This window comes from Dromaius novaehollandiae, chromosome 4, assembly GCF_036370855.1.
Source record: "Dromaius novaehollandiae isolate bDroNov1 chromosome 4, bDroNov1.hap1, whole genome shotgun sequence".
Classification (NCBI taxonomy): domain Eukaryota; kingdom Metazoa; phylum Chordata; class Aves; order Casuariiformes; family Dromaiidae; genus Dromaius; species Dromaius novaehollandiae.
In genome coordinates, this window is record NC_088101.1 from 42092720 (window position 1) to 42114556 (window position 21837).

The window sequence follows — 21837 nt, forward strand, 5'->3', positions numbered from 1 at the left end:
TCTCCTCTGTTATTTATCATTGTCTAAAAGCAAATTTATTTGCAAAAATATCTTAGTAAAGCTGAAGACTGTAAAAATGCAACTTTGTTCCGGATTCACTGAAAGCAAGCGTGCATATGCACAGAATTGCTCTGCCTGATGCTATGAACTCATAGCTGCATAGACTCATTGATCTCAGCGAGCTGGCTGAAGAACCTGACTTTCAATGGGTGTGGGTGAGGTGGTCAGTTATACAAGGACTCAGACTGTCCCGGAGCTGTGCTTATCAATTGCTATGTTTAGACCTTGTTTTGTTTGTGCAACGTCCAAGGTGATCACAAATGCACAGGAGAGCTCTCAGAGGAGCTGAAAGAGACCTGACCGGAGGCACCCGAGCCCAGAAGGGTGAGGGTGTGAGGGGGATAGAGAGCCCCTGCCCAGGCTGTTCCTGCAGCCTGATGGCCTGCTCCCAGAGTTCCTGGGGTAGGAAAGATTTCCATCCCTGTGAAGAGTGAGACTTTTTCCTGCACAGAACTATTCTGTATGTTACAATGATACCTCAGATTAATCAACTGCTATTTGCACAATGGTGACTGAGCTTGGATTATTAAGCTTTCTAGTGTTTGATCTGTTTCCTATTTAAGTAAATGGCAAAACTTCCAGTGACTCCAATGAGAATAAGATTAAGCTGTTACTATATTTTGTATGTTTGCCTAATAAAATTGTTTGTGGTTCTAGCAAATATTTCCAGTGATTATTTCAGATACTGAAATGCCAGCTTTGTTCACGACAATTCTGAAATTGGCTTTTATCTGTTTTGTGTATTTCATAGAGGATGAACTGAGACATTTCAAGTTTTCAGGGCCAGGCATTTCAGAGCATCTCCAAAAAAGGAATGCTTGAAAAGGTGAAAGAGCTGGAGAAAGTAATCTCAATACTGGTTTATATAACAAGTTAAACTGGCAGGTCTACAACTTTTTTTGAGTATCTTAATATAGAGAACAACAAAGAAATCTTTGTGCATTTGGGCCTTTTTTGAGTTATGAAGAATTAGAGGGTATTTGTGATACTGTAACAAAGTGGCAGTTTTCGTCTGAAATACAGAAGCCTTTCTGTAGATTTCTGGTCCTTTAGAGGAAAGAGTCTAGTAAGCCCTGAGGGCTTTTTGAAACAGATAGCTCATTACACTAGCCAGGTGGAAAGCAAGTGAGAGAGACTGTTAATGGAGAGGATCTAATTCATGGGCAGAGCAGTTCTGAAATAGCAACTGTGGAGAGCCAAGTCTGGGGAAAACATATCCGTTTACTTCACTAAGAAGTAAGTCAGAATGGGTGAGATTTTCCTTCCATACCTACGAGTTTGTTTCGGAGGAAGTTGGGAAATACATTTGCTATTGGTCAGACACTGTAAACCTGTGCTTTTAAAATGAGCCATTCTTGTTCCATGCTTTATATCACTATCAGTGGACTATAGATCAGGCCTTGTTCTCCAAATATTGTGTTTAAATAGTACTTAATGTAATTAAGCATTTTGTCACACACAGGTATAATGCAGAATTTATACTTGTTTCTTGTAGTAAACGCTAAGTAAATTTATACAACAGAATTGACATTGAAAATGCAACTAGAAGAGATGATTGCAGCTTTCTGTTGCATGGGTCATAAATTTAGGTGAAATACTACACACCTGTGCTTTAGTGGTGGCTTGCCACCTACGATGAGCCATATGGTTAAATGAGTGTTACAGAACAAACTAGGTGGTGTGCCACAGCTGAGATCTAGGTATGCCCTTCGCTTCACAGCTTTGCATGCCATATGCTACAAAATGCTGCATTTTGTTGCATTACATGCTGATCAGGTGTATTTATAGAAGCGATTTTAAAAGCCTGGTGCTGTACGTGCAAAACCTTGTAAGTGTGGGTAAACAGAATGAGATACTAGATTCCCCTGAACAAAATTATCATATTATAGGTGGCATTTGCATTAAATATGGTAAGTTTGGCTTATATAGTTAAATAATATTTTTAATAAGCTTCATTTAGAATAATCTAAATGTCATATCCTGATCTAAGTATGAAAAAACCAAAACAAGTAAACACAAAAAAACCTGATCAGATTATCCAGCATTTGAAATAGCTACTGAATTCATTTCAAGTCGAGGAAATACTAGTAAGCATATTATTTCATTCAATATTAGTTAGAGAGAACAAAAAATTCAGCTGTTTAGCTTCAACTTCAGCAGCTGGTCAAGCTATTGTTTCCTGGCTATGTAATTTATGTGGTCTTCATCAATGAAACAGTAATGCCTGTGTGTGTCATTCAAGAATTTATCATTCTGATATTTCTGTGAGGAAGGGAAGACGTATTTCCAGTTTACAGATAAAAACAGTTTGAGACACAGAAAGCCTACATGATTTGCCAAAAGTAGCACAGCGTGTTAGTACAGCTGAGGCACAGTAATTTTTTAAATCGTGGTGGCTCAGTCCTGTTTTGTAGCTCTGAAGTCTAATGATTCAACAGTGGGCCACTGTCTGCACCACACTGCAACCACTCCAGCTGGCTTGTGCTAGAAATTTTAAATGGCCTCTCTTGTAAGTATAACAAATTAGTCTGTGAGGTCCACAACATGATTGACTGTGTTTTGCCCGGTCCTGGTGTTCCAGTTCATTAAGCAGGCCCCCAAATCATGACACATGTTTAAAAGTCTTGAGATTTTAAAAATAACAACAGCGAAGGGAGGTAGTTGTTTCTTTGCGGACTGAAACATTTAGGATTATTTCAATCAATGAGGACTTAACAGAAAACACAAAATACTGTAGCACTAATGGAAGGACTGTGAAAGATGTCAGCATGGCTAAACAGAACGTCTTTTTCTGTGGGAACTGATGTAACCTGTTCATAAATCAGTGTGAAGAATCAAATACCTGTTAAGAATGGGGAGTTAAAGAAGTTTTGAAGCTTGATACTTTTATTCTTGGAGTGAATTCCATTTTAGAGTGTTATCAGTGAAAAACCTGAGGGGTTAAATCACCATGAAACTAATGCAGTCGAACATTATCAGGTCTAATGATATGCTGCCATATCAAATTCCACTTTTGGCCAAGCGGAAATACGTTTTTTCATACCTGCTGTGAATGCATGGGGTACTTCCACCATAGTGCTTCTGTTTGGATCAGGAATGCTTTTTTGAAACAAATTTCCTGATCATTGCCCACTCTATTGTTGTTTGGTTCTTATTATGGAGTGGGTTTTGGAGCACAAGAAATGAATTCATTAGATGCGTTTCTGGAGTTCCGCCAGTGCATTCGAACTGTTAGTGGGCCTTCAGTCCACAGGACCGATCTAAAGCTAGTCCAAAGTAAAACCCCTGAAACATGTATGTTGGATCTTCCCTACCAACTTTTCACTCTGAAAGCACTGCTCCTAGGGCAGTGCATCGCTTGCTAACGTACGCACAGCTAAAGGCCCAGTACGAGTTACCACGGCACAGTATGTGCCATGAATAAATTTCAGAGTGCCTGGGGCACTCTAAGTCATCTCCATGAACAGTTTTTGGGAAGCAGGATATTCTGTACTAAATACTTTATGCTGATATTTGATATAAAGGTGAAATGGATTTTCATCTCAGATATAAATGTGCCTGTGCAAGACTGTGGGTTTGCCTCAGTCTGTGCCTAGAAAAGTGGAATAAACAGCATCAGTTCCTACATAGCATATTTGCCAGGGAGATTGCAAAGCTATATTTGTAGTTTCTAAATATTATGGTATTTACTGAATACCGTTGGTAAATATTTTAATGATCGTTTATCTCAGTTAAATTATGATAAATTTTTAAAGCATGAAAACAAATGCTTCTGGTGAAAAAGCTCATTTTCCAAAAATGAGTTACTTACCTTGTATACACAGTTGACAGTTTCATGACATTCAGATCCACTTTATTCAGCTAAGTAGGTTATAGTTTGAGACTGTCTGGTCATACAACAATACATTTCTGTTTTTCTCTGAGTTTTTAGACCCATCATAGAAACTAGCAGTTGGGGTGGGTGGGAGGACGAATCTTTTTCTGAAGTCCTGTTAAAAAATCTTGAAAGCCTCTTCAAAACATTTAGACAGTGGGAAACATGTTATATGCAAAATCTGCATACCTCAGAGGGAGCTTGCATAATATAACAAGAGTTTGCTGTTGGATTGGTATAATTTGGAGGTGTGCAGGATTCAACATAGGTATTTATATGAGGTTTCTGCCTGTGCATTTAAAAAAAAAATCTGTAGCCCATTTTTCTTTTCATGTGATTCCTATTGATTTATTTAGATTGGCAATTTGTAGGGTCAAGTCAGCCATGACCTCCTTGTTACTGCACGTCCGGTAGAATGATAGCTATAATTACTATGTCTTACTGATTTGTTCTTTACTTTAAAGGAGTGTTTTTTTTTTTTTTTTTTTTTTTTTTTTTAGTGTTTTAAGTATAGCAACTGTGAGTCACCAGGATTCTTGTGGCTAAGAGAAGCTTGAAGGCGGTTTTCCAGGCAGCTTTCAAAATGAAACCTCTTGCCTGTTGCCATTGATGGTTTACTTGTAATGGAAAACGAGAGACTGAAGTTGACTGCAAAAACCTGAGACTTTTGACATTTACATGGCATCTGACAGACAATTTAAAGTCACAGAGGTTGAGACCCTCAGCTGCTATCACAGTGTTAAACGGGAAGACGTTTTCACTAAGTGTATCGGACATGGCATGGGCTTCCTCGATACATGGTCTTAATTTTAGTTTAAGGTGTAGTATATATGCATGTCTATACATAGCATGCAGTACAATATAGGTACTCAAATTAGCTCAGGTAATAGAGGCAAAACATAGAGGCTAAACAGTGCCAAACTTCATCTGAGCTAGTTAGCCCTGCTCCTGTGAGAGCTGAACACAGGAGGAGAAAGTCTGAAACTATAATTTCGGTCACAGTAGAGAATGTATTGTAATATTTTCTACTTTGAAAGCAGAAGTCATTGCTTTATTAAAGTAACTGGCAATGATATGCTCTATGACATCTTTGTAAGTTTTGGTGAACAAGGAATTATTCCACCAGTGCTAAATTGAAACTTCCTAAATCAGAACTAAGAAGTTAGAAACTTAATGCATTTTGAAATTCATCTAGTTGTTAAAGACTAAAGGAGGTGCAAGGAATATCAATTCTCTTCCTATATTTGCTTATGAATGCTTATTTTACTTTGTCGTTTTAAAGCTTTCCATGCTGTTTTATTTTTGAATAACCTCTTGTCTTAATTAAAACAGTCATATAATCAGGACAATAAGCTGTTTGCTAGGGTGACCTAATTAAGAGGATTTTACTGTATTTCTGATTTGTATTGCTAATAAAGTTTATTGAATGGTATCTGAGTACTTCACAAATAAATAGTGTTATTCCTACAGTAAATGGAAAAAATAGGACATGCAGATAGGAAGGTGTATGATGTATTATACCATCTGTAAATGCAAATGAAGCCTGGCAATTAGTTTAACGGCTAATTATCCTAGTAAATGTCATAAATCCATAAGACATTACAGAAAATTAGATTTTATGTCTGGAACTACAGCCTAAAGAGCGATGAAAAAATCACAGGCAAGTATAATGTACCCTTCACCGTGAGTCAGTGGTTAGGTTGAAACAGCACAGTTCTTCCAGGTGGAGGAGGCACACTGTGTTTGCTGTGAGATGGTAAAAGCTTTTGGAGCTGAGGGTGGGGAATCAAGGCCTCAGGTGTCTTGTTTATTATTACATTAACCATTGGTTTCTGTAAGATACTCCTCTGAAAAGGTATCTTTCTGCCAAAACTCTTCGTTAGAGACTTTGCTTTAAAATCAGGTTCGGCCACCTGGAGGGACCAAGACTTTAGGATAGATACACCCGTAGTGACAGTAAAGCTGCATGCCGCTGTGGTCGTGGTGCTGAAGTGACAGGACGTAGACTGGGTTGTGTTATGTGAGTGCAGTAGACTCCCAGTTGCATCATGTCAGAGAGAGGTATGTAAGCGGTAAATGTCTAGGACTAAGCTTCTGACTTTTTCTCAGAATAATGTGTGTTGCAGGTCACAAATGACCAACTGGTAAATAACATTTGTCCCTTTAGAAATACAGTGAAAAGTCTTCTGAGAGTAACATCATTTACGTATTTTGTGCTATACCTTCCCTGCTTCTGGAAATCCTCTACGTTCCTTGTAACAGTTTGCTTAATACTGATTCCATTTTTTTCTTAATTTTACAAGTTAGCCTCAGAGTCTTTTCCCATAGCTATCCCCATCCTTGTAAGAGAGAAACTTAGGGCTGAACCAACCAGTGTTTACTTTTAGAAGGTATGAAGTGTTGTCAGGCAATGTTGAACAACTGATTTGGCAGTGATTTTTGATCCTTCTAGCTCAAGAAAGGAAAAAGGATTTTCATAATTTGAACCCTACTCTACAAGTATTTTAACAAAAAGTGGTTGTACCTACCAAGTTAATTTTATCCCATCCCGGATCCTTTTACAAGTTTTCAAATATCCAGTTTTACATAATGACTATTTCTTGGGACCTTGAAGATGTTTGTTTTAATGAAATGTAGAAAAAGGCTGCTTCCAACAATGCTGGCTCAGGGGAAGAGAAGATGATAAGCTTTCTGTTGTATATAATGTGTTTCTGGTCTGACAAGTTTGTGAAAATGGTTATGCAAAAAATGGAGAACCACATTTTTCAGTTGTGGTAGATTGTACTGGCTCCATTAAAATGCTCATTACACAAACTGAGAACCTGGCTCAGAAACAGCAGATTTCTGCATGACTTCAGTGTGTCTCTCAGCATCCAGTCATCTCAGATTCAGTTACCTGCCTCCGTATCTAGAAGGTAACATTTTATCAGACACTTCAGATGAAAGATGTTGTGTTACTGCAAGATTGCAATTGTTGGCAAAGATACCAACAAAGTGAAAAAAGCCAGAGAGTCAGACAGTTCGTGAGGTGCATTTTTAGTTCTGAAGGAAACAAATACATGAAAGTTAAATTAAATATAATTAAGTGTAAATAGCACGTTTGTTATTGAGGGGGTGTGTGCGTGCGTGTAGTGAGAATGAAGGGAGGCAGAGCAGAGAAACTTCCTGAAGGATATCTCGTCAGTGCCCACAGATATGGCTTCAGGTGTAGGGGAGAACTGGACTCAAGGAATTGACTGTGGCTGCAGGTAGTTTTTGATGAACAGATGCAATTATACTTCTGTTATTCAGCAGAGTTGCCAGGTCATCAGATCCAGGGCTTGGGAAGCATTGCATCTCCTTTAGCTGGTAGTGATGGAGATGGAGCCAGGTACACTAGCATCCTGACAGTTCTGGGCAGAGCTGTGTATGAATTGTATAGACTATGGCAAGATTTGCATTTTATTTTTATCACAGGAATCTTACTTTACTCTTTTGTTGTTTTAGCATGGTTCTTTCAGCAGTGTTCTCAGTGATTTCTTTTGCACCAGGGTAGTTGACCTAACAATGAAAAAGATTTTAAAGTGCTTACAGTACACAGCCAAGCAATATGTAATTTAATGCAACTGTCATTGAAACAGACTGTATTTCTGACCTGTTGTTTCAATCTGAATGTGATGTTTATTTACCACCTTCATTATTGCAGCATTAGCATATAGAGAAGCTGTGCCATATCATCATGTACTTTCCTAACAGATGGCCACTAACTTCTTGGAGGTTTTCTTGTACTTGCCTAAAATATCCCATATTGGCACAACGTTTCTTTCCTCAGTATGAAGTGTGATTGACTGGTTGAAAAAAATTAATAGGTCTTTCTTCTGGTCTGTGGTCTGGTTTTGCACTGCAGCAACCCAGGCTTTGACTCTAATTCTGCGCAGTGATCAAAGCCCTTTTTGCTAATGACGGGGTGTGGAAAGACCCAGTGGGTCACATAATCTCTGAAGAAACAGTCGGGGTCACAACAATAACTGCAGACTACATTTGTGCCAGAGAGGGTGGAGAAACATCCTTTGTACCTGCTCCACCATAGTTATCCTCTGCTGACGTTCAGCCTCAGGATCTAAATTTGATTTTCTTCCTTCTATAAGGCTGTGAGACTTTCCCTCGTCTCTGTGCAAAGCTGAGATCTCCTTTCCACTATGGTTTGTTTATTAACTGCGTAGCTGTTGCTCTCAGTTGTGTTCTGTGGTGTTACACTGAATGTACAGGAGAGGAAATCATCTTTGAAGTATTTATGGGGTTCAGTTCATTCTTTATTTCTGTGTGTGATCTCAGTATTTGATATCCATCTGTCTCTGGGAGGTTTGTTCACTCTCCCCCCCCCCCCCCCCCCGCTTTCTCCTTTTCTCTCTCTCCCCTTCTTTTTCCTTTTTTTTTTTTTAATACTAGGAAAATATATGCACACACTGCAAATACGAAAATACAGATTTTTGATCAATATTGAATGGCTATAATTCCAGGCATGAAAATTTGAAATTAAAAAAAAACAGACATAAAGGCATAAAGGAAGGTTTTCTCTATGTGATTCCATGTTTTCCTAACTGGAAATACAGCGTATTTTCACTTCTGATTGCCATTGATGTTCTGATTGGTATTGATTTGCCTCTCAGCTTTGTTAAAGGCTATTTTGGCATTTTAAAATGCCAGCCTTTATTTGATTTATGTATTTTACTGAATCCTAGCATCGAGCTTTGGTTTATTGTTTTATCTGTTGGTTATTATGTTCTTCTTTGAGTCTTGGCAAACTGTGTACTCCTGATTTCAGTAAGTCCGTCATACCCCTAGAAGGAACATCTGCATCACAAGTTATGATGTTTAAATACGTACTCTTTCATGGTTCCAAATAACACTTTCAGTGGACTTATGTGATTTCCTATGCTGTATTCACTCTTCTTGAAGAGAAATTTACCCCTCACATCCAGAAGGTAATAATATAATCTCAAAGAGTAAAACAGATCGTGCGGATTATATATAAGATTATTACTAAAGCTTTCTTTGGTCTGTAAAAAGAGTATACAACATGCTTTCTGCTATGCTGCAGTTTTCTTGATAGCTTTGGAAGTAATCCATATATATATATATTTTTTTATAATGGTTTTCTGATGGAGCTTCAATCACATGTGAATTCTTTTGGCAGCTGTAGTTCTTGCTTATTTTTTGCTACTTTTGTTCAGTCTATTGTTGTTTGTGATTCTTTTCTACCATCCGCTTGTTCTTAATGTTGCCTTTCAGAAGCTGAAGACTGTTGAAATTAATAACTGGGTATTCGGTTTCTCTGTCTTGTTCCTGGCTGCTTCCCACTCATCTATCAGCTTTTCAGACCAACAGGCATTTCCTTTGTGTTTTGTTCATCTTTTGCAGAGGCTCTGCTTGACTGTTTCTTTACACTTGTGTGATATTTTCTTTTCTTTAGAAGTAAGAGAATAATTATTCTATTGGGCATGATTAAATAATATGTAGTGAAGATTTATTTCCCTATGTTAATATTGGAATAGTTTCATTAGCTCTATAGTAAAATGAGTTAGCATAATAAAATGACAGGTAACGCTGCATTAATGTTGACAGCACTCAAAATCCAAGCACTGAAAGACAGATACTTTCCCCATCATTCAAAATTTTCACCTTTGCACAGAGACCAAGCATGAAAACTTTCATATAAAAAATAATAATTGGAAAAGTTAGAAGAATGTCAAAAGAGTCATAATAAAAAAAATTTGGAATCTTAGCTATATACAGGTACTGTTGGATATCTGTTTTAATAATTTAACTGAGCGTTTTGCTAATTTTCTTCTTCTAATTTCATGTAATGTAAACAGTGATTAGGGTTATTATTCATCCATTAGGAAAAAATCTTTGCTCAGAAAGACTTGATCAGAATAGGTTTTAAACATACAACTATTGCATATAATATTGCATGTATAATATAATGTTGCATGTAAACATACAACTAAATGCAACTATTTCTAAGTCATTTTATGCCTCATAGTTTCATTTCTTCAGTCATTATGAAATGAACTTCTATCATTCCTAAACTGAGACCACTTTATAATGTAAAACTGATCATATTTATAATGTTTTCATGTTAGGAATTTTCATATGTACTCTTTAAAATTGACACTTTTTTGAGTCTTAGATGCTAGGTATGGGATAGTATTATGCTCATTAATGATGGGAGGCCAAGAATGTAGCTGTATTTCTTGTTTCTGGAGAACCGGTAGTCGCCATAGGGTTAAATGTCAAGCTATTCTGCCTATAGAGTTTATAAACAAAATAGAATAGTGAAGTGGAAAAGTGTGATAGAGATAAAAATTTGAGTACACTGTGGTTAAAAAAAAAAAAAAAGGCCTAAGAAGGAGTTGTAGTTATCAAGGCAAGAGTTAATAGCTGAGGAAATCATTTTGGTCCTCCTTCAACAAAGCATTAATTTTTCATTGCAGGCATATGCTTAAGTTTTTTGTTGAACAAATCAGGAACTTAGTCTTTGGAAGAAAATAATAGGACACATTTTCAGTGTTTTGCAAAAAAAAAAGGGGCAAAATAGGTTTTTGCCTAGCTACATTAAAAGAAGAACAGGGAGAATTCAAATATAAAATATGTAGTTCCTAAGTGTAACAAAATCTTCTGGGATTTATTATTTCTCAGGTACCATTAGTTATTTTTGCTGTGTCTTGGAATACAGTTATTTGCTGCTCTGGACGAAGCTCTCTAGAAAAGGGATCACAAAACGAGCTTATTTTATTCTTGCCATCTTGTTGCTAAGTAGGTCATTGGCAATTCCTAGGAAGAAGGACAACATAAACCCAAAGAAAAACACTTCATATAGAAGAGCTTGAAAGAAATGAATCCTGGCAGTTGCTTCTAATGTCTTAAAAAAAAATGCATCTTTCATGTTTCAATGGCTTACGAGTCCTAATCGTCATGATTCTTTTAACCTAATAACTGTGAACAGCTTGTGATTCACCATTATAAAACTAATGTCTTCCAGCAATAACAGCATCGCTGTAGACTTGGTCTACGGTGGGAATCCTGCCAAAAAGAATTACACTCTCTGCAGTATCCTTGGTTCATTGTTATATATTTGGGAATACCTTCCCTTCCCTTCCCTTCCCTCCTGCTCCCAAGACCAAAGGCCTCTTTTGGGCTCATCTTTTTTGTGATGGTTTAAATTTTTTTTCAAATGTGGTGGGCTTTCTGTGTGTGTGTGTTTTTGGTTTTTGGGTTTTTGGTTTTTGGGTTTTTGGTTTTTGGGTTTTTTGGGTTTTTTTTTAATGGAATTTGAGGTCTATCTAACTACATAACCTCAGGAGCTAGGACAGAGGCTAAAACTTCCCAAGAACTTTGGCCAAATGGAGCCTCGTTACGGCAAGAATGTACGGCTGAGGCCCGTCAGGGCCGGATGGCTCCTTGGTAGGAAGGATGGAGGCAGTGGAACTGGGACAGAGCTCCAAAGAGCTGGACTTGTTACTGTGAGGGGTGCCGCTGGTGCTTCTGAAAAGGCACCACCAATATACCTTGAGTTCTTCCTCAGCTGCAACAGAGATGGAAGAGGTGGTTTTCAAAGTTTCTGGCCTGGACAGCTGGCCTTGGTTGTTAGCTGTTGTAGGCAGCTGCTTATTTCATCTGTGCCTAAAACCACTGGCTAGCGCTTGAAGAAAAGCAGTATCTGTGACAAGAGATATGTGATGGCATCCTAGGAGTCAGCAATACTGGCATAACACTTTTTATTTTTCAATGAGATGACAGTGACATTGTTTCTGTCACTTACTTACATGTAGCATTAAAATGGTTTAATATAGAAGATCACAATTACATGCCAGTAGCAAAGTCTTCTGTGAAATTCTTGCCCGGGGATCCAAATTCAAATTGGTACTTAATTTTTAATGTGCCTTTTTGAAGGTGGATTACCAGAGATTAATGCCTTTATTGCAATAAGTTCAGAAAGTATTTAGCTGTTGCTGCAGAAACAACTAACAGAAATTAACAGAAACAGTTGTTCGTGAGTGTGTGGGGAGGCAGCGAGATGGTTTTGTCTCTGCAGGAGCACAGTGGTTTGGGATAGAACGAGGAGTTTCAGGATCTTGAAGCGGAGAACCTGTTCAGCGAATTCACAGCCTTTTTAAGAAACCTTTCCTCAACAGGAGCAGTATTATACCCTTAATACCCTGGTGATAAATGCTGGAAGTTTATGTAATGAAGTACCTTTGGAACAGAGGAGGTCTGACTATCTTAAATTCTAGCCCTGAGAAACCTGCAGCATTACTTTGTAGATGGATTTTATTCATCAATTTTTCTTTAATCATTTGTATTCTCTCTTCTTTTTCAGTGTTTACCAGAGGTGAAATTCTGACCTAATTAAAGTTAAGAGGAGATAACTGTTGAAGTGGGAGGATTCAGGATTTTGCCTATACTGTTTAGATGCTTTTAATTCAAATGTAGAAATAATTAGGGTCTGAGAGACGACTGAGGTAGCAAAGATAGACTGGCAAAGCCATGAAAAGAGGATGACAACAAATAATAACAGGTATAAAGAGATGTCATTTTTTAAAATTAAAGATGAGGTAAATTTAGAGCAAATATTGTTTTAGTAATAATCCAAATCTGAGTAATTTCAATAAGTCAACTTGTTTCTGCCCTTATATCTAAAATATACTCAGAGATTAGTGCACTAAATAGCAAGGCAAAATTATCCTCAGTTATATTCTGAGTTGTATGTAAGCGGGTCAGGTGTAGCAGGGACTGTAATCAAGCCGAGTAGGTGTTTTCTCTAGAAGGACCTGTCTGTTGTTCAAGGTGACTGTGTACAAACCGAAGAACGCGTAGGAGATAAATGGGAATTAATCAGAGATGAGGTGAATGTTTCCTTACTCCACCATTGGTTTAGAAGTTAGACATATGTATAACCTGCAGCATCAACGAACAAAATAACCCAGAAAAACCTGCTGTTTCATAGAGGCTGCAGTGATCAGCAGTGTTGATCAGTTGGCTTGAATTGTCTCCAGTGAGGGGAAAAAATGAAGAGTCAGCATGTTATTTACATGTGAGTTTACCCCATGAGGTTATTCTTTCAGCTGCATGACCGCAAATGTCATCCAGAAGGACCAGCTTTTGCTGAGTCCTACAAAGCAGGTATTAAAATAATGCCTCAGAACTCAAAGATTTTAAGTGAATCAACTTGCTTTTTTTTTGTTGGTAGATTTGCTGCTAGTTTTGATTTTTTTATTTCCTCAAATGGCAAATTATTTGCTTAAGGTATTTTGCAAAGAGCTCAACGAGTCTTGTCCTCAGACCCAAATTGTTTTTCACATGACAAAAAGTTATCAGTTTACAAAATAGTATTATGTGTGGTCATAATGACTCATTTTATAAATTGCATCTGTCTGATGTCTATACCACTATCCTTTAAAGTATAAATTGAATTTAAGAATAATTTGGTGAGTTTTATTTTCAATGAATTGTCTATGAATATAAATCACATCTCTGAATTTTTTTATTAGTAATAATATACAATAATCTTTATCATTACTTTTTTCTTCTGTTAGGTATGTGATTAGACAATTTAATTATTTCTCAAAAATACATACATGATAGATTTTCAATAGACCCTTGGAAAAAATTCTCCCTAACTGTTTTTCTTTCTCCCTCCTAGTCTGCTCCCAGTTTTCGAGAGGAGTCTTTGCGATTTTTGGATTCTATGACAAGAAGTCTGTAAATACCATAACATCGTTCTGTGGGACTCTTCATGTCTCCTTCATAACTCCCAGCTTCCCAACAGATGGAACACATCCATTTGTCATTCAGATGAGACCTGACCTCAAGGGAGCTCTTCTTAGCCTGATTGAATACTATCAGTGGACCAAGTTTGCATATTTGTATGACAGTGACAGAGGTGAGATATGGTATTTTTTATCTGTATGCTGTTTGCTATGTGTATCTCACTGAAATGCTGAATCAGTATTAACAAAGATACAAATCGGTATGAGCAAAGAGAGGAATACTTACCTACAGAAGCATAAACTTAAAAATTTAGAAATGGTTTTTTAGGAAAGGATATAAAATTGTTTGAATGAGAGTGAAATTACTGGAGTATATATTGCTAGAATTACAGGCATGTGCTGAAAAGTAATGATGAAAAATTGCTCACATTTTGGAAAACAGTTCCCATAAAAAGTCTGTTTTTAAAAAGAATTATCCAAGGAGAAAAAGAACTTGTCTTAGCAGTTTTTCTCTTCCTTTTTTTTTAATGTAACATGTTGCTTATCAACCACACTGAGCTTTAGACTTGCATACTAACGATTTAAAATTGCGGGATCACACACAAACATCAGTAAGCCTATTCTTTTTATCAAACAGCTAGTTTTTTTTTTTCACCTCTACGAGTGAGTGCCTGAATTCTTTGTTACAGATTTTGGGTTCTTAAACTAATTGCCCAATTATCGGAAGCCTACAGATACCACCTGCTCAGAGTTCCAATTATATTTCGGGAGAGTTAAGGAACTTCAAGGGTCGTCTACTGGTGCACAGATTCACTTCACAGAAATGCAAAATCCATAGTTGGGGACCAAGCAAACAAGAATCTTGGATGCAGTCCCTGCTCCTTTGGAGGCAGCCTTTGATAGATACTCAAGTTCCCCTATCTACCCTTCCCGCTGTTGAGCTTGGATTTTTGTTAATAAACCAAAATGTGCCATCTGTAAGCTACTCACTCCAGGGTACAGCCTTCACAAGTCCTGTACCTATGGCTATGGTAATAATAATGTAACAATTTGTAAACTGGGAAAAAATCACTTGCAAATTGTGGTATTTAAAATAGTTTTCTGGAAAGAAGCAGTGTTTTATTTTGACTGCTCTTATTGGAATTCCATAACTTTCATTCCGCTTTCAGGTTCTCCTCACCTATTAGTTGTTAGCTAACTTTTATCTATTTTCACCTTCTCCTGTTTCCTTTAAAAAGACTTTTTTGTGGCTCATCCACATGTTCATTGGTCAGAGTTGAATACAAAATGCACATTAAATGGTGAGATACCACTAGATTTAAAGGAAGGTTAATTTTATATTATCGCATCATATTTTGTTGAATTGAATACATTATGCTGTTCAAAAACTGAAGGCACCTCTGCAAAGCAGTTCTCCATCAATAGTCTATACCCTAAAGTTAGAAAAACTAATGCTGGCATGCAACCTCCAACAGTAGCTCTGATGTCATGTGGAACGATGAACCCTAAGCTCAGTTCTCTGCCAGATCTTTTTCAAATTCACATTAGAATCAGAAACATTGCCTGCCTTTTTAGGAAGGACAGATGTGAAACTAGTTGCTTAGCCAATATCCCATCGATCAGCTAGCAGTGTGAACTGCGCTATGTGAGCTGCACAGGATTTATATTTAGGAAATACAGAAAAAAACCTTAGCTATTCCCATGAACTGCACTGACTGAATCTGGCCAGGAGTAGCGTCATGAAATTGTTATTGATGGGTGCCCTTTGGTTATGCCTTTTTTTCTTGTTTGTTTTGTTTTTATTGTGGCAAGGCACCCCAGTGATAACAAGCTCCAAGGCATGAAACTCTTACCATTACGCTGAGTAAATCTTTGCTGCTCAGTGCTCCCACTGACTGCACAAGGTTAACCAGCAATGTCAAGCAGCGTATGGTCAGCCACACTGAGGACATCGGACCCTGAATACACAGGGTCCACAGTTCCTCTAAACATTTTTGCATAAGTGTTTGTGTAGTGACAGTAACATATCTTTAAGGAATGTCATATAATTTAAAAAGCTTGCTTTTTCAGGAGTGAGGAAAAAGAGAGACTTACTCTTCATGGAAGCTGAGAAAGCTAATAGGAATTACAGTTTCATGACTTACTCCAAAAGAATCATTTCTTGCTAGTTTTAAGGTTCCTCTATGGTTTGGGCTGACTGGGTGGAGTGTAGGGCAATTTCATATCTCATTCCTGTCTATAAGAAGTCAGGCCATTCAGTATATGCGTATCCAAGCTATTACTGGCTTAATATGGCAGTTGCTCTCATATAACATGAATTAACCTCCTTTACCCTTCTTGTCTTCTGTGTGTTGCCAGTACTAAACAGTGAGTTTTGGAAAAAAGTAATGACACTGTTGGAGGATTCTGTCTGCAACAGAATTGCTAATTCACTTGCCTCTATTCAGTCCTGCTTTTCAAAGCTCGCTGAATTAACAGTTTGTCTGGTCATAACCACAAGTGATTCAGGCACATGAAACTCCCAAGCAGAAGTATTCTGCTCTAAAAAAGCAATTGGAGTTGCTAGAGTTTTCTCCACTGGAGAGTCCAGCTACCTTTACCACTGCCCCAATAATTGCAAATGCACAGAGGTATTGCTGTGGATGCTTTTTTCAGTCTTTTCCACTGTGATGCTGTCAGAATAAATTCAGTTGTATGAGGATGACAAATCTCCCACCAATAAAATGAGAGATCCAGGCAGCCGTTTGACATCTCCGTAGAGGGCACTCCAAAAAAGGGACTCCCCAGGAAAACTGGGAGATTAGAGAGGAAAAATATAGAAAGCCTTTGCAATGGATAGTATTAACATTAATAGCCTCTATTAACTCGCGTCTTAATTGAGATTCCATTAGGCTCATAGGAAATATATAAAGACAAACGGGAGGACCTGAAATCTACTACATGAGACCTGGAGCAATGATTCAGATTTATGTTTAATATTTTGCTCTGATCCATTTTAGTTTTTTGGGTTTTTAAATTTTTTTTTTGAAGGGGGAAGAAGCAGCATTGTTAAACAAAAGAACAAAATGCAAACTGAAGAGGCAATAGTATGTACTGCAAAATATATTGGATTTTTTCTAGGGTCCCGAGTATTGAACTACTAGTAGGAAAGCTGATATTTCATTGCAGAATATCCAAATGAAGCAAAGCAAACATTAATGTATAATGAAAGACTGTAACATTTAGCTTATGTAAATGAAAAAGAGATTTCAAAACACAGCCCATATCAGACTAAGCCACCAGACTAGCCTGGTGCAAACATACGCATTCATATATACAGGAATCCTTCCCATCTATCTTTAACATGTTATAAATAGTTTATATCTGCCCTTGGACTATAGTTATCTAGTGTTTTAAAGTAAATACGCATTTCATGAAATATAAAATTTCCTATCATTCCTTTTTATAAGCGATGTGGAAATCCACAACTGTTTGAGATAATCATTGAATTTATGCTTCTGGAAACCTGCCATTTTCTGCCTTTGCTGGTGACCAATCTTGTATATCATTATATGTCATTACCATTTTCACTGATAAAGCTGAATTGCTAAACACTGACCAATCTTAATTTAATGGGGCATTTACAAATTATGAGCCAAATAAATTCTTAGTGTTTTCTTCCTACGTTTATAGGTATAATCACTGTTATTTCTCATGAGAGCAATACATGAAGCTTCCTGTTCATACCAGATCAGAAATCTGATTCAGAGAAATGACTTCTTTTGTTCTGTGGTTTCAAGGGAGATGAGCTATGCAAAAATATCAATTGGCTTGTGAGAAATGATCTAATATTTTTTATAATATTACCTGCTGTCTTCAAAACTGCTCTCTCTAGAATTCTCTGGAAGGAATTTAAACATAATGAGTCTCACTCCTGTAATGCTGGAAATTGTTAAAATGGTATTTGTTGTATGGCAGGAATTCGTTTCCAGAAGTAATTTTCATGTTTCTGTAGTCTGTTATTTAATCCTTAAAAGGGAAAACCAGTCAAGTAAAATCTTCACTGATTTTACAATGTATTGTAGGCAGTTGCAGCTGTGCAGACATTACAGCTTCCTGGCAGGAATATGCCAAAAGGGTAAAATGAAAGCAAACTTCTATAGATGACTTGTAGGCGTTAGCATTCAGCCTACTTATCTATATGGAAGAACATATTTCAGCACATCTTCTTTCATAATCAGGGATATGATTGTAGGCAAAAGAAATAATAGCTCAGTTAGCAGCACTGCAGAAAATGGGAATTTTGCCAGAGATCTCAGTGGGATCAGGATCAAGGTTTAAATACGTTACTGTTCAAGCACTGGGAACAGAAGCAGTTTGGTAGCATTTAGTAAGAAACAGCTGATCCTGTGGCTGTAATTGGATTTTTTTTCTTTTTTTCCCCTCCTAAAAGACCTCTTTCCAGTGTATAGTATTCCAGCAATGGGTTAATGAAGCTTATAACATCCCCTTCTGAAGAAAGCTGAAGCAAAACCAAAAGATAGTCCTAATAAGGCTCTGTCCAGATTCCTTGCAGAGGTTTAAATAGCAGTTTCATGCAATGAGAACAGGATTGGGCCCACATACATCTTCATTTCTGGAGAGTCCTAACAATGTGTGATAGATCAAACAAGTCATGGTGAAATCTTAAATAGGTAATCTCAAGTCACATGCTAGAAACTTTTTATTCCTCAAGCTTTATCAGTCACACCTTCTTTTTTCCTCTGTGACTCACTAGGCTTATCAACATTGCAAGCTGTGCTGGATTCTGCGGCTGAAAAGAAATGGCAAGTGACTGCTATCAATGTAGGAAATATTAACAATGACAGAAAGGATGAAACTTACCGTTCACTATTCCAAGATCTAGAGGTAAAAAAGGAAAGGCGAGTGATTTTGGACTGCGAGCGAGATAAAGTCAATGACATCGTTGATCAGGTTTGCTATTCTCAGTTTTTCAGTGATAGCAGTTGGCTATATTCTATAAGTAATCATAACGAGTTTATTTCTCTTGATCCTACTTTTGTGATCATTATGCATCATTTGGAAGTGACAGATATGTATTGAGGACCCCATATGTATTGGGCAGAAAGAGAGTTTAAAAATCCTATAGTCCATCTCTCTGCACAAAGGCAAGATAGTTGTATCTCGATCATCCCATATTATTTTCTATCCTGATTATAAAAAAAATATTCCTAGTTAAGGCTATTTCACAACCTGTCAGGATATTATATTATCTTACATATAGTTTATATACTATTATATATAGTGCATTATAAATAGTTACAGCTAGGCTAAAAAAAATTTCATATTGTAAGGCTGTGCTGACAGCTCCTCTTCTACGTTCCATGTTTCTAACCTGCTTGTCAGTCTTAAGTGTCCTCAGATGTCCTTTTGGTTTGCCTTCTTCGTAAAATGCATTACCCAACCTTGCATGCTGTTTGCCATAGCTGAGGCCTCCTGAACTTCAAGTGGAACAAGAAAATGTCTTTTCTCCAACCCTCCTTTTTAATAACTTTATTATAATAAGTTATTTTCCAAAATGATTTTTTTTATAACAGCATCAAACTGTTCTGATTCAAATTCTTGTGTTGCCTATTAAAATCTCCAAATCCTTTTCTTCAGTGCTACTGTCTAGGCGGGTATTTTCCATACTGTCTCTGTATTTTATTTCCTCTTCTCATGCCTAGAGAGCACAGTAGAAAGTTATGAGGATAGCTCCATGCTGGCTGGAGCTTGACCACATGAGACAATGCGGCATCTGTAGGGATATGTGAGCTGAGTTATGTTAGTCAGGTGCTGGTTTGAAGCTTTTTTGAAGGGCTTGTTATTTTGGTCTTCAATATGAAGGTGATTGTGGTTTGGAAGAAGCTCAGGCACTGAGCAGTATAGAGTACTTTATATTTGTCTCTATTTTGTTCTGAACTCATATTCACAAACCATTTCTCTGATTTTCAAGATCAATTTGAATTTGATTCTGTTCTCCAGAGCATTCACCACCTCTCTCTGTTACTATCTGCAATTTTTAAAATTAAATTCTCTGAATTCTGCTGTTCATGCCACTAATAAATGTACTGAATAGAGCAGGAAACACTGCTTACAGGTCATCTTCAGCTGGTTCTGTGTGGCTTTTCAAACAGTTGTTCACTTAGCTTACAGTGGTTTCAGTCTTGCTGAGATTCATTTAAGAGCTTGTAATGATGTTATACAGGACAAAAGCCTTACTAAAGTCAAGATATGTTATATCCACTGTTCCCTCATTATCTATTAAGCTAGTACTCATGTCAGAGAAATGAAAGAAATTGTTTTGGCATATTTTGATTTTGGTGAGTCTATATCGACTGTGTATCATCTTATTATCCTCTAGATGCTTTTAAATTAAATACATAATATTCATTATAATCTCTCATATGAAAATTTGGCTGACTGTTACGAGTTTCTTCACCTTCTCTTACCACTTCTTAAAGATAGAAACTCTATTTAAACTTTAGTTACCCCCCATTTTTACTATCCTTATTCGTTTAGTAATAGACCTTTTATTTCCTTTGGCTTCCTCTATTTTGACTGTATCTCTAGAATATGTTTGCTGCCCTCGTTGCCCATTGATAGTGTCTACCTTGTTTTGAGTCTTAAATTTTCTTAGCTTACTCCACAGACCTGTGCAACTCCTAAAACAGATGAATAAACTTTTGTTTCTGCTGTTTTGACTTCCAAGTCAGCAAAGAACTCTTGATAGCTGGATCTGTCACACTGGTCATTTAATATAATTCCAAACAAAAATCTAAAATAGCTGTTTCTCCATTAATTTTTCTCCATCTCCTGAAATGAAACATTATTCTGAACAAAGGATTTCTTGGCTTGTGAGTATCTCTTGAGTGTGTTCTTCTGATTTTCTTTTCTAAAAGCAGAATGCATAATTCAAGTTGCTCTTTGCTACCAGATTTATTTTTTAAATAATTATTTTAATTCCTGACAAAAAAGCCTCATCCATTTTCTTTTTCTTTGTGAGGGTGCCTGAAGTAGGCTCTTTGTATCAGTGTCCCATTTCTTTTTCTATTTATTTTTACAGAGAGACATGTAACATGCTTTCTGTTGAACAGATTTTTTCTTCAGTACTAAAGTATTCTTGATGTATAAAGCAGCACCTTCTTTATTTTCTTCTTTGATTTTCATTCTTGAACAACCCTTTTGTTGCAATGCTGTAATATATCCCAGTAACTTTCTAAGTCATGGTGGTGACTTCAGGTTCTCCCAGCTATGCTCTGTAGTCCTTCAATCTTTGTGCAGACACATAATGTGTTTGCAAAGTTGCATCATCATTCTTGGCCTTGTCTCTGCTATGAGCACGTTGGAGTTTCTCTTTTAGATTTCAATCATTTAAATAAGCTGAAGTTTAAAATATTTTCAGTTTACCAGCTCTTATCAGATTTTATCTCTTGCCAGCTAGCTTCCTTTGCAGAATCTCATTCCTGGTAACACCATTTAGGCAACTGCAAGTACTGCCATTTCTTGTCTATCCCTGCTTGAGTCATTAGTCTTAACTAGGAAGACCAGTGAATACCCTCTGCATCCACAGCTCCTCCATCCTCCGGCTCCTTTTGGAACCACCACTGAATCTTCTTAGGGTTTTAACTGGCAGCATCCTTGGTGTTCATGTGGGTAAGTAGCGCAAGGCAATGTTCTAGAAAGCTGGATTAATGAAATAATATCCAATGGCACTGACAGCTGAGTTAGTAACTATTGATCCAGAGATTTGTGGCTACTGGTTGTTTTCTCAAATATTAATGACTAAGAAGCATTTAAGGTAGAATACCTAATCTGTTCAGTTTACTAAAATTTGTTAGGAAGCAGCAGCTGCATGAGAAATACATCTCAGCATAGTTCTTAAACCTCATAATGAAATGATCATCATAACGAAATGATTTAATAACTAATGAGTTTTAAGTAGTCTAAACCAAGTAGCTGTTTTAGAGTCATTAAGTTCATGTATAATGTATATATTAAGCTCAAAACAAGAGTAACCGAGTAAGTTCTTATTCAATATGATCTCTTTTGGCCTCAAACTCTATTGATATAATATGTAGTGTTAAAGACTGCCTTCAGTTATATCCCTGTGACTGCATTAAAGGTAATATG

General features: G+C 37.0%; 1 protein-coding gene across 14 annotated transcripts in view; it reads left to right on the forward strand.

Annotated features, from left to right (window-relative positions):
* Positions 1-21837, forward strand: part of GRIA2 (glutamate ionotropic receptor AMPA type subunit 2) — a 101924-nt gene that overhangs the window by 25937 nt on the left and 54150 nt on the right. For 13 of the 14 annotated variants that reach the window (XR_010388996.1, XR_010388994.1, XR_010388993.1 and 10 more), the window contains exons 3-4: positions 13620-13859; positions 18443-18639. Coding sequence is in view for 10 of the 14 variants with exons in the window: in XM_026120209.2 (XP_025975994.1) it covers positions 13620-13859; positions 18443-18639 (437 nt within the window). In the remaining 4 variants the exon portion in view is untranslated. Of the gene's footprint in view, positions 1-12296; positions 12495-13619; positions 13860-18442; positions 18640-21837 lie in introns of all 14 variants that reach the window. The other variant, XM_026120210.2, reaches the window with a different exon arrangement.